At 65.8% G+C, this 12,850-nt stretch overlaps 1 protein-coding gene across 2 annotated transcripts in view; it reads left to right on the forward strand.

Annotated features, from left to right (window-relative positions):
- The first annotated feature begins 6,413 nt into the window (after positions 1-6,413).
- LOC142824428 (serine/threonine-protein kinase Chk1) overlaps positions 6,414-12,850 on the forward strand; it is a 74,649-nt gene continuing 68,212 nt past the window's right edge. For both annotated transcript variants that reach the window (XM_075916370.1, XM_075916371.1), the window contains exon 1: positions 6,414-6,599. In XM_075916370.1, the coding sequence (XP_075772485.1) occupies positions 6,535-6,599 (65 nt within the window). In that variant the 5' untranslated portion in view covers positions 6,414-6,534. The remainder of the gene's footprint in view (positions 6,600-12,850) is intronic.

Raw genomic sequence — 12,850 nt, forward strand, 5'->3', positions numbered from 1 at the left:
TGAATTATGCACTATAAGGAGCTCTCAAAATTCTTTCATGGCTTTCAGTGAAAAATCCCAGCTTCCATGCAAATAGACAAATTTGCAGCCACTCTGTCGGAAGTTTTTCAGTCCTGTTCCAAGACTTAGAAAGTTATCACTAAAGCAAGTTCAGTAAGGCTTTTCTTTGTTAACTAGCCAATTAGCCTGTCATAAGACTGGATTTTCAGGTCTCTCCTCCACATCAGTCTTCTCTCCTGAGTCTCCGGTCTCTCACTCCATCTGTCTGTCTGTCTGTCTGTCTGTCTCTCTCTCTCCTCCTCCTATTGCCTCCCCCTCTCAGTTCTCCTCCACCTTCTGCCTCCCTCTCTATCTCTTTCTTTCTCTTCTTCCCCTCCTACCTCTCACTCTCCCTTTGTCTTTTCCTCCTCCTCCTCCTGCCTCTCACTCTCTCTCCGCTCCGTCTCTCTCTCTTTCTCTTCTCTCCCTCCTGCCTCTCAATCTCTCTCCACTCTCCTCTGTCTCTGTCAGGGATGCATGCACCCGGATGAGTCCGGCTCCCCGCTGGCCGATTCCCTCTCCCCGCCAGCCAGTTCCTCCTCCCAATTTCCCACAGCCAGCCTCGCTGCCCCTGACTCCCACCCTCCCAACCAGCTTTGCTTCCCGCCAGCCAGCTCGGCGGCCTCTGACCCCCGCCCCTGACCAGCTTTGCTTCCCGCCGGCCGCCTCTCCCCCATTCACCCCTGGCTAGCTACACTGCCTCTGACACCCCCCCCCCCCCCCGCAGCTCTGCTTCCCACCCTCATCTCCCTTCCCCTCCTCCCAGCTCCTCTCCCGGCCGGTTCCTTCCCCCCTCCGGCCCCCGATCAAGGGTGTCCGTTTTTTTTAACCCTACCCTAGTGACATACACGGCCAGGGGGTGGGGCCGTGTACGTCACCGCTCCTTCCATTTCCCCTCCTGCCGTGGCGCTCAGCTGGGCCGCCGCGGGGAAGCAAGCGGCGCAAGCGGCTGTTTGGGCCCCACACTCTCCATGCAGCACGGAGGCAACAGCGCCCCCCAGAGGTGACTCGTAACTCTACAGCGTTACAGAGTCTCAGACATTGGGCTACTATATATAAGATGCTACTTATGTAACTCTTTCTCCTCCCCTTCCTCCCAGCCATTTCTCAATTAGTGATCAGGTTGTTAGTGTGGGTCACAAGTGTCTCGGGAACATAGACAAATGGATCCCTCCCTTCCTCTCAGGGCAAGCCCTCACCAAGGGATGCCACCGCTGCCCTGCTACTGTGCCCACCAAGGGGCTCCCAGGTCTTTGATCCAGCCCCCTCTGCACAGTGAGCTCAGGTGAATGGCGACCAGGGCTGGCCAGAAAGACAAGCCTGGCACTTCTGCAAGCCCTGCTAGGGACCAGGCACAGGCCTTACCACGAGGTACTCGCAGGCAGGCCAGCAGGACCCAATTCAAACAATTTCAAGGGGGCTCCGCAGCAATTTTGGTTGAGGGGGAAAAAAAAAAAGCATACAAAATTTCAATGGTGGGGGGCCCCAGGAATATTTTTGATTGAGAAAAACAAAAGAAAACACGGCACATAAAAAATCCCCCACCAACATACACACCCTCCTGCGGCGCAGGAAAACACTGTGCTACATTCACAGCTCCTGCGGCACAGGCAGCCGACATACTCCTACTCCAGGGCCGACGCCCCCTCCCACTGCACGCCTAGCAGGGGCGGCAGATTTGTATAGTTTTTGGTGGTGCCCCATTAGCCACACCTCCTGACCCACATTAACCATGCCCCGACCCCCATTAGCCACACTCTCTAACCCCCATCAACCAGGCCTCTGGAGGTAACATGCTTGGGGCAAGATGGGCACATGACCAGAAGTAAAAGGTGTCATGTCACCCCTCTCAAAGGACTTTTCCCACCATCCTCCTACCAACAGGGATTAGTTTGGCCCACACCAAACCTGCCTCATTCAACTATCCTGCAATTGCATTAACCCAATGTGTGTGACATTAATTCGGGGGCAGAGAGGCTGGGGGAAGTGTTCCCTCTAAGGCTATGTCTACACTCGCAGCTTCTTGTGCAAGAACCCACAGAGCAGCCACACTGTCCACCTGCTCTTGCGCAAGGAAATTTACATTATGGCGTAGTAAGAGAGGGTGTCTTGCGCAAGAGCTACGCTCTTTTCTAACAGGTGTAAGCTCTCTTGCGCAAGAGGGTAGTGTGGATGTTCGGCAGGGATTTCTTGCACAAGAAACTCCTATGGCTAAAATGGCCATCGGGGCTTTCTTGCGCAAGAGAGCGTCCACACTGCCATGCATGCTCTTGCACAAAAACACAGCTCGCACATGGCAGTGTAGACATGTTCTTGCAAAAGACTTCTTGCACAAGAACCCTTGCGAAAGATGTTCTTGCACAAGAAGCTGCCAGTGTAGACATAGCCTAAGAGTTTCCTCCCATGAACAGAATGGATTTTGTATTGTGCACCTGTACTGAGTTGTTTGGATGTACCACTGTGGCACTCAAGTTATTAATAAATATTTTATAAACCTTTACCTTTTCTCTCTGCTGCCATGTCTCCTCCCCTTGCTCCATCAGCTCCCCTGGTGCCTGCTGCCCCCCAACTCCTCATCCTCCTCTGCTGTCCTGACTCCTGCCCTTCTCACTGCCCTCAGCCCTCCTGCGACCTGCCCCCCTCCATCAGCCCTTCTCTCCCCCTGTACCCACTCCTCCAGTAGCCCCACTCTGATCATGTGAGCTACCCCTCTGTGACGTAGTGGGGGTACCTGGCTGGTTTCTATGCACTCCCTTCCTCATGTAAATAAAACTGCCTTATCGACAAGTGTATTTTATTTATTGGGAGGTGAGGGAAGGGTGGCAGGAACGGGTGGTGATGGGAGCGGGAAGTGGGGGAGCAGGAGCATCACTGTGGGCAGAGGTGTAGGAGCAGCTGTGATGTAGTGGGGGTACCTGGCTGGTTTCTATGCTGCTGGCTCTGGGGTAACCCCCACTGGCTGTCGTGGGTACCACGACCCAGCAAAACAGGATGAGTCACTATGCAAACCAGTGGCCAGACACCCCCCATGGAGAGGAACAAAGGAAGGTGGAATGCTGCCCTGGCTGGGGGGCAGGGCTGGAAGAGGGTTAGTTAGTTGCTGTCTGGGGGCATGGAGGAGACAGCCTAGGGAAAGGGGCTGGAGTTTAGGGGCCCAGTCTCCCCCATCTCAAGGGGGCCTGAGGCATCCTAGCCCAGCTCTGTGACCAGATTACATCTGTGCTGTGCTGTATCCTGGAGAGGCAATAAACTTCCTCTATTCCACCGGCTGGTGCAGTCTGTTTGTGCCATTTCGGGGTGCAGGAGACGGGGGACCCCCAACGTGCCATCACACCCTCCTCATCCCCTTTTCTAACACCTCTCTCTACACACCTGTCCTGTTTCTCTCCTCCAGTGCTGGTCCCTCCCCTGCAGGTGTCTGCCCTTCTGCTTCACCCCCAGAATCCCCTGGCACCTGCACCTTCCCTTAGCCCTGCATCCTCCTGGTGTCCCCCCTTCCCTTACTGCTCCTGCCCCCTTTGCCCTCCTTTTCTCTGATGCCCACCCCCTCACCACTCTCTGACCCCGTGTGACAGACCGGGCCGTGTCCAGGCACAGCTGAGGGCGTCCGCTCAGGGCGAATTGCTCAACTTTGGGGTTCCTTACAGCCCCCAGACTCCAAACAGGCCACAAACCAGTCCCACAGAGAGCTTCAGCAGCCTGCCTGGAGCCTCACGAGCAAACCCCTCCGACACTCCAGCAATATCCATGCCCCAGGTGGCCCCGGGCCTATACACAGGTGGGGGGCCTTAGCACCCAATCCCACCTACCCCGAACAAGTTATGTCTGGTTCCAAGAAACCAGCCACAGATCCCTGGTCAATTTACCCTCTGGACCTTACCCACAAATCACGCTGAGCCAATCCTTTAGCATCTAACATCTAAAGGTTTATTACCACAGGAAAGAAAAGCATGAGAGTAAGGTTGCTAAAGAATAATACATTACATGCATCAAATCTCCCAGTCCTCGATGCAGGCTCTAGCAGAGATGTTACAGCTGCTGGTTTAAAAGTTCTTGTTGCACATCCTAGAATCAGGATGTGTTCACAGGTCTTTCCAGCTCTTTGATCCCTGCACTGCTGCCTCTTGGATGAAGTGCTGAGCTGAGAACAAAGATAGAGACCACCACATGGCCTATTTATCCCTCCTTCCTGGTCTCTTCTTGGCTACAGCAGGTCACCTGGTCCACGGCTTATTCCTGTGTCCCCTGCTGGTAGCTTTTAGGTACGAGTTACCACTCATTCTTTAGGTGTGTCCTTGGCCCATTGAGTGCCATTGTCCCACAAGGCCTCGCTGATTAGCATGTCTATAGGCCAGGCTCTGCCCACTGCTCAATTACATGCAGAGAAATATTCAGTATCTACACAGAATCCTAACTACACACACAGACATTATACAATCATATGACTAGTGTACATAGGATCAGCAGACAGTAAGCTCCTATTCAATACCTCACATGGCCCCCTTCTATACCATTTTTGGGGCCAACACCCCCACCTATGGGTGCATCAGTGATCTGGCTGCTCCCCTCAAGATCCAGTAACGTGACATCCCGTTCCCCTCCTGTCCCTCCTGTGCCCACACACGACTTGCTCCATCCCCTCCTTTCTCATGCCTACCTCTTCTTTCAAATCTTCTCCTAGCACTTCCCCCTCAGCCCTCTAGCCCCCAATTCCCTTCCCCTCTCCTCTGCTCTCCTCTCCCAGCATCACCCTGTCCCCCCCTCCACTGACACCTCCCCTCCTGCCCTTTTCCTCATTGTCTGCACTTGGCCCCCTGGCATTTGTCTCTCCTTCACGCTGTCCCTTGGTGCCTTCCCCTTTCTTCCCCCTCCCGCTCCGCACAAGCCCTTTCCTCTCCCACCCTTTTTTCCCCTCCACACAAGCCCCTTCCTCTTCCACCCCTGTCCCCTAGTTTTCCCCTCCCCCACCTTCTGCTTTCCACTTTGCGGGGCCGGAGTCTGCACTCAGACTCTGAACCCGGAGCTAGGCCGATCAGCATAACGTGGCACCGAGCAGTTTTAAAGTCCCAGGCTGTGACGTCACGTCACACCTGGGTGTCTACCCACTCACTTGGGAACACTGCACATGGCGGCGGCAGCAGCCGGCAGCGCGCACCAGCGAGGAGGAGCCGCACTAAAAGCTGCGCACGGCAGGGACGGGATGGGGCTGAGGGGGACGCTCTGGGGACGGGGTGGGAGGATGTGCGGGGGGGGGGGTAGGTGGGGTCCGGGGACCGCTCCAGGCAGGGCCAGAGGAAAGACCCAGCTCCAAATATTGCTGGGCCTCCCCCCCGGAGCATGGGCACCACGAACCCATATAACTTACTGCACATGGCGCCCGGCACACTTCCAGGTTCAGGGCACGGGGCCCCTTTAGGTGCGGGGCCCGATTCAGGAGAATGGGATGAATCGGCCTAAGGCAGGTCCTGCTGACCAGGGTCTGTCCAGGTGCATACGAGCCCCCATCAAGGCTTGGCTCCTCTGGACCCAGCCATCCCCACCGCTCACCTGAGCAGCATACAGTGCTAACAGCAACTCCCCCTCCCCAGTGTCTGGGAGAGATGGAGTATAGTCAGACAGGAAGCTTGTGCAATGCTAAGCCCTATGCAAGACATGGGAATGTGCACTCCTGCCTGGTATATGTATTTAGCAGAACTGCCTGTAGGTAGAGATGCTCCTGTATGGAGGAGGTAACCGGTTTAGCCTCGGGAGAGCTTGTTTTTACCTGAAATAACATGGAAGCAAGTACCTGCAACATTTTTCCCTTCCACACATTAACTTGTGTCCATTTAAATGTATACAGGAGCAGTGCTGCTTTGCCTCCACATGGCCAGGGATACTGCAAGGAGCTGCTTCCTTCTTCTAGCTCAACACCGGCATCTGCTTGCCAGGGGCCTGCACATCTCTGCCAGCAGCTCCGAGCGCCAGCCTCCTCCTCCCAGGCGCTTCAGACACAGATGAGTTCAGTTCCGGCGTTTGCATCACTCGCTCCCCTTTGCAAACCAGGCCCGGGGGGGGGGGGGGGGGGTTGCACAGACAGGACGGTGCTCGCTTGGCAGGCTCACAGGATGGTTTATTAGGGGCTGAGCTCCCGTGGCCGGGCCCGCTCCCCCAGCTCAACCAGCGGGAGAGACAGTCGCAGCCACAGAGACCCAAGGAATCCGGGCAAGAAGCGAACTCGCATTTCGGAGCAGAGGGGGGAGGCTCCGTTTGTCCCCAGATCGCTCCGTGAGGCGGCAGCAGAGCGAGGACAGGAGCCCCGCCCCCCGAGCCCGGTCTCATCCCTTCGCGGGAGGAGCTGCCCCCGCGATAGGGAGGGGGCGGGGCTACGCCCGTGGCGCGCGGGGGGCGGGGCGCCGTGTTTGGGCGGGAAAGGCTCTGAGGGGAGGCGAGGGGCTCGCGCCGGGTCACCTCCCGCTAATTTCCCTTCCCCGGCCGGGCCCGGACTCGGCCGCCATGGCCGTGCCCTTCGTGGAGGACTGGGACCTGGTGCAGACCCTGGGCGAAGGCGCCTACGGAGAGTGAGTGGGGCTTAGCCGGGGGTCAGGCCGAGGCTGGGCCGGGGGCGCACGCGGGACACAGCCCGGAGGGCAGCCAGTGGGACTGTCACACTTGCTTGGTCGGCAGCAGCCAGGCGCGGACCAAGCCCTGCTACGGCCCGGCAACTGGAGTGTGTGTGGGGGGGGGGCTGCCCGCCCAGCCCCTGCCCAGCCCCTGCCAACTGGAGTGTGTGTGTGTGGGGGGGGCTGCCCGCCCAGCCCCTGCCCAGCCCCTGCCAACTGGAGTGTGTGTGGGGGGGGGGCTGCCCGCCCAGCCCCTGCCCAGCCCCTGCCAACTGGAGTGTGTGTGTGTGGGGGGGGCTGCCCGCCCAGCCCCTGCCCAGCCCCTGCCAACTGGAGTGTGTGTGGGGGGGGGGCTGCCCGCCCAGCCCCTGCCCAGCCCCTGCCAACTGGAGTGTGTGTGGGGGGGGGGCTGCCCGCCCGGCAACTGGAGTGTGTGTGGGGGGGGGGCTGCCCGCCCAGCCCCTGCCCACTGGAGTGTGTGTGTGTGTGGGGGGGGGCTGCCCGCCCAGCCCCTGCCCAGCCCCTGCCCACTGGAGTGTGTGTGTGTGGGGGGGGCTGCCCGCCCAGCCCCTGCCCAGCCCCTGCCAACTGGAGTGTGTGTGGGGGGGGGGGGCTGCCCGCCCAGCCCCTGCCCAGCCCCTGCCCACTGGAGTGTGTGTGTGTGGGGGGGGCTGCCCGCCCAGCCCCTGCCCAGCCCCTGCCAACTGGAGTGTGTGTGGGGGGGGGGGGGGGCTGCCCGCCCAGCCCCTGCCCAGCCCCTGCCAACTGGAGTGTGTGTGGGGGGGGGGGGGGCTGCCCGCCCAGCCCCTGCCCAGCCCCTGCCAACTGGAGTGTGTGTGTGTGGAGGGGGGGTTCCCGCCGGGGGGGGTTCCCGCCCAGCCCCTGCCCGGGGGGGGTTCCCGCCCAGCCCCTGCCCACTGGAGCGTGTGTGTGGGGGGGGGGCTGCCCGCCCAGCCCCTGCCCACTGGAGTGTGTGTGTGTGTGGGGGGGGCTGCCCGCCCAGCCCCTGCCCACTGGAGTGTGTGTGTGGGGGGGGGGGCTGCCCGCCCAGCCCCTGCCCACTGGAGTGTGTGTGTGGGGGGGGGGGCTGCCCGCCCAGCCCCTGCCAACTGGAGTGTGTGTGTGGGGGGGGGGGCTGCCCGCCCAGCCCCTGCCCACTGCAGTGTGTGTGTGGGGGGGGGGGGCTGCCCGCCCAGCCCCTGCCCACTGCAGTGTGTGTGTGTGTGTGGGGGGGGGCTGCCCGACCAGCTCCTGCCCACTGGAGTGTGTGTGGGGGGGGGGGGGCTGCCCGCCCAGCCCCTGCCCACTGGAGTGTGTGTGTGTGGGGGGGCTGCCCGCCCAGCCCCTGCCCACTGGAGTGTGTGTGTGGGGGGGAGGCTGCCCGCCCAGCCCCTGCCCACTGGAGTTTGTGTGTGTGTGTGGGGGGGGCTGCCCGCCCAGCCCCTGCCCAGCCCCTGCCAACTGGAGTGTGTGTGTGTGGAGGGGGGGGCTGCCCGCCCAGCCCCTGCCCAGCCCCTGCCAACTGGAGTGTGTGTGTGGGGGGGGGGGGCTGCCCGCCCAGCCCCTGCCAACTGGAGTGTGTGGGGGGGGGGGCTGCCCGCCCAGCCCCTGCCCACTGGAGTGTGTGTGTGTGGAGGGGGGGGGCTGCCCGCCCAGCCCCTGCCCAGCCCCTGCCAACTGGAGTGTGTGTGTGGGGGGGGGGGCTGCCCGCCCAGCCCCTGCCCACTGGAGTGTGTGTGTGTGGAGGGGGGGTTCCCGCCGGGGGGGGGTTCCCGCCGGGGGGGGGTTCCCGCCCAGCCCCTGCCCACTGGAGTGTGTGTGGGGGGGGGGGGCTGCCCGCCCAGCCCCTGCCCAGCCCCTGCCAACTGGAGTGTGGGGGGGGGGGCTGCCTGCCCAGCCCCTGCCCACTGGAGTGTGTGTGTGTGGAGGGGGGGTTCCTGCCGGGGGGGGTTCCCGCCCAGCCCCTGCCCGGGGGGGGTTCCCGCCCAGCCCCTGCCCACTGGAGCGTGTGTGTGGGGGGGGGGCTGCCCGCCCAGCCCCTGCCCACTGGAGTGTGTGTGTGTGGGGGGGGGGCTGCCCGCCCAGCCCCTGCCCACTGGAGTGTGTGTGTGTGGGGGGGGGGCTGCCCGCCCAGCCCCTGCCCACTGGAGTGTGTGTGTGTGTGGGGGGGGCTGCCCGCCCAGCCCCTGCCCACTGGAGTGTGTGTGTGGGGGGGGGGCTGCCCGCCCAGCCCCTGCCCACTGCAGTGTGTGTGTGGGGGGGGGGGCTGCCCGCTCAGCCCCTGCCCACTGGAGTGTGTGTGGGGGGGGGCTGCCCGCCCAGCCCCTGCCCACTGGAGTGTGTGTGTGTGGGGGGGGCTGCTCGCCCAGGCCCTGCCCACTAGAGTGTGTGTGTGGGGGGGGGGGCTGCCCGCCCAGCCCCTGCCTGGGGGGGGTTCCCGCCCAGCCCCTGCCCACTGGAGTGTGTGTGTGGGGGGGGGGGGCTGCCCGACCAGCCCCTGCCCACTGGAGTGTGTGTGGGGGGGGGGGGCTGCCCGCCCAGCCCCTGCCCACTGGAGTGTGTGTGTGGGGGGGAGGCTGCCCGCCCAGCCCCTGCCCACTGGAGTTTGTGTGTGTGTGGGGGGGGGGCTGCCCACCCAGCCCCTGCCCACTGGAGCGTGTGTGTGTGTGGGGGGGGGGGGCCTGCCCGCCCAGCCCCTGCCCACTGGAGCGTGTGTGTGTGGGGGGGGGGGGGCTGCCCGCCCAGCCCCTGCCCACTGGAGCGGGTGTGTGTGTGGGGGGGGGGGCTGCCCGCCCAGCCCCTGCCCACTGGAGTGGGTGTGTGTGTGGGGGGGGGGGCTGCCCGCCCAGCCCCTGCCCACTGGAGTGTGTGTGGGGGGGGGGCTGCCCGCCCAGCCCCTGCCCACTGGAGTGTGTGTGTGGGGGGGGGGGGGCTGCCCGCCCAGCCCCTGCCCACTGGAGTGTGTGTGTGTGGGGGGGGGGCTGCCTGCCCAGCCCCTGCCCACTGGAGTGTGTGTGTGTGGGGGGGGGCTGCCCGCCCAGCCCCTGCCCACTGGAGTGTGTGTGTGTGGGGGGGGCTGCCCGCCCAGCCCCTGCCCACTGGAGTGTGTGTGTGGGGGGGGGGGGCTGCCTGCCCAGCCCCTGCCCACTGGAGTGTGTGTGTGTGTGGGGGGGCTGCCCGCCCAGCCCCTGCCCACTGGAGTGTGTGTGTGTGGGGGGGGCTGCCCGCCCAGCCCCTGCCCACTGGAGTGTGTGTGTGTGGGGGGGGCTGCTCGCCCAGGCCCTGCCCACTAGAGTGTGTGTGTGGGGGGGGGGGGCTGACCGCCCAGCCCCTGCCCACTGGAGTGTGTGTGTGGGGGGGAGGCTGCCCGCCCAGCCCCTGCCCACTGGAGTTTGTGTGGGGGGGGGGGGGGGCTGCCCACCCAGCCCCTGCCCACTGGAGCGTGTGTGTGTGTGGGGGGGGGCCTGCCCGCCCAGCCCCTGCCCACTGGAGCGGGTGTGTGTGTGGGGGGGGGGGCTGCCCGCCCAGCCCCTGCCCACTGGAGTGGGTGTGTGTGGGGGGGGGGGCTGCCCGCCCAGCCCCTGCCCACTGGAGCGTGTGTGTGGGGGGGGGGGGCTGCCCGCCCAGCCCCTGCCCACTGGAGTGTGTGTGTGGGGGGGGGGGGGCTGCCCGCCCAGCACCTGCCCACTGGAGTGTGTGTGTGTGGGGGGGGGGGGGCTGCCCGCCCAGCCCCTGCCCACTGGAGTGTGTGTGTGTGTGTGGGGGGGGGGGCTGCCTGCCCAGCCCCTGCCCACTGGAGTGTGTGTGTGTGGGGGGGGGCTGCCCGCCCAGCCCCTGCCCACTGGAGTGTGTGTGTGTGGGGGGGGCTGCCCGCCCAGCCCCTGCCCACTGGAGTGTGTGTGTGTGGGGGGGGGCTGCCTGCCCAGCCCCTGCCCACTGGAGTGTGTGTGTGTGGGGGGGGCTGCCCGCCCAGCCCCTGCCCACTGGAGTGTGTGTGTGTGGGGGGGGCTGCTCGCCCAGGCCCTGCCCACTAGAGTGTGTGTGTGGGGGGGGGGGCTGCCCGCCCAGCCCCTGCCCGGGGGGGGTTCCCGCCCAGCCCCTGCCCACTGGAGTGTGTGTGGGGGGGGGGGCTGCCCGCCCAGCCCCTGCCCACTGGAGTGTGTGGGGGGGGGGGGCTGCCCGCCCAGCCCCTGCCCACTGGAGTGTGTGTGTGGGGTGGGCTGCCCGCCCAGCCCCTGCCCACTGGAGCGTGTGTGTGTGGGGGGGGGGGCTGCCCGCCCAGCCCCTGCCCACTGGAGCGTGTGTGTGTGTGTGGGAGGGGCTGCCCGCCCAGCCCCTGCCTACTGGAGCGTGTGTGTGTGGGGGGGGGGGGCCTGCCCGCCCAGCCCCTGCCCACTGGAGCGTGTGTGTGTGTGGGGGGGGGGCTGCCCGCCCAGCACCTGCCCACTGGAGTGTGTGTGTGGGGGGGCTGCCCGCCCAGCCCCTGCCCACTGGAGTGTGTGTGTGTGGGGGGGGGGGGGCTGCCCGCCCAGCCCCTGCCCACTGGAGTGTGTGTGTGTGGGGGGGGGGGCTGCCCGCCCAGCCCCTGCCCACTGGAGTGTGTGTGTGTGGGGGGGGCTGCCCGCCCAGCCCCTGCCCACTGGAGTGTGTGTGTGGGGGGGGGGGGGGGCTGCCCGCCCAGCCCCTGCCCACTGGAGTGTGTGTGTGGGGGGGGGGCTGCCCGCCCAGCCCCTGCCCACTGGAGTGTGTGTGTGTGGGGGGGGGGCTGCCCGCCCAGCCCCTGCCCACTGGAGTGTGTGTGTGTGGGGGGGGCTGCCCGCCCAGCCCCTGCCCACTGGAGTGTGTGTGTGTGGGGGGGGCTGCTCGCCCAGGCCCTGCCCACTAGAGTGTGTGTGGGGGGGGGGGGCTGCCCGCCCAGCCCCTGCCCACTGGAGTGTGTGTGTGGGGGGGGCTGCCCGCCCAGCCCCTGCCCACTGGAGTGTGTGTGTGTGGGGGGGGCCTGCTCGCCCAGGCCCTGCCCACTAGAGTGTGTGTGTGGGGGGGGGGGGCTGCCCGCCCAGCCCCTGCCCATTGGAGTGTGTGTGTGGGGGGGGCTGCCCGCCCAGCCCCTGCCCACTGGAGTGTGTGTGTGGGGGGGGGCTGCCCGCCCAGGCCCTGCCCACTGGAGTGTGTGTGTGGGGGGGGGGCTGCCCGCCCAGCCCCTGCCCACTGTAGTGTGTGTGTGGGGGGGGGGGGCTGCCCGCCCAGCCCCTGCCCACTGGAGTGTGTGTGTGTGGGGGGGGCTGCCCGCCCAGCCCCTGCCCACTGGAGTGTGTGTGTGGGGGGGGGGGCTGCCTGCCCAGCCCCTGCCCACTGGAGTGTGTGTGTGTGGGGGGGGAGCTGCCCGCCCAGCCCCTGCCCACTGGAGTGTGTGTGTGTGGGGGGGGCTGCTCGCCCAGGCCCTGCCCACTGGAGTGTGTGTGTGTGGGGGGGGCTGCCCGCCCAGCCCCTGCCCACTGGAGTGTGTGTGTGGGGGGGGGGGGGCTGCCTGCCCAGCCCCTGCCCACTGGAGTGTGTGTGTGTGGGGGGGGAGCTGCCCGCCCAGCCCCTGCCCACTGGAGTGTGTGTGTGTGGGGGGGGCTGCCCGCCCAGCCCCTGCCCACTGGAGTGTGTGTGTGGGGGGGGCTGCCCGCCCAGCCCCTGCCCACTGGAGTGTGTGTGTGGGGGGGGGGCTGCTCGCCCAGGCCCTGCCCACTAGAGTGTGTGTGTGGGGGGGGGGGGCTGCCCGCCCAGCCCCTGCCCATTGGAGTGTGTGTGTGGGGGGGGCTGCCCGCCCAGCCCCTGCCCACTGGAGTGTGTGTGTGGGGGGGGCTGCCCGCCCAGGCCCTGCCCACTGGAGTGTGTGTGTGGGGGGGGGGGGCTGCCCGCCCAGCCCCTGCCCACTGTAGTGTGTGTGTGTGGGGGGGGCTGCCCGCCCAGCCCCTGCCCACTGGAGTGTGTGTGTGTGTGGGGGGGGCTGCCTGCCCAGCCCCTGCCCACTGAAGTGTGTGTGTGTGGGGGGGGCTGCCCGCCCAGCCCCTGCCCACTGGAGTGTGTGTGTGGGGGGGGGGGGGGGCTGCCTGCCCAGCCCCTGCCCACTGGAGTGTGTGTGTGTGGGGGGGGCTGCCCGCCCAGCCCCTGCCCACTGGAGTGTGTGTGTGTGGGGGGGGCTGCTCGCTCAGGCCCTGCCC

Source organism: Pelodiscus sinensis, unplaced genomic scaffold (assembly GCF_049634645.1).
Source record: "Pelodiscus sinensis isolate JC-2024 unplaced genomic scaffold, ASM4963464v1 ctg35, whole genome shotgun sequence".
NCBI lineage: Eukaryota > Metazoa > Chordata > Testudines > Trionychidae > Pelodiscus > Pelodiscus sinensis.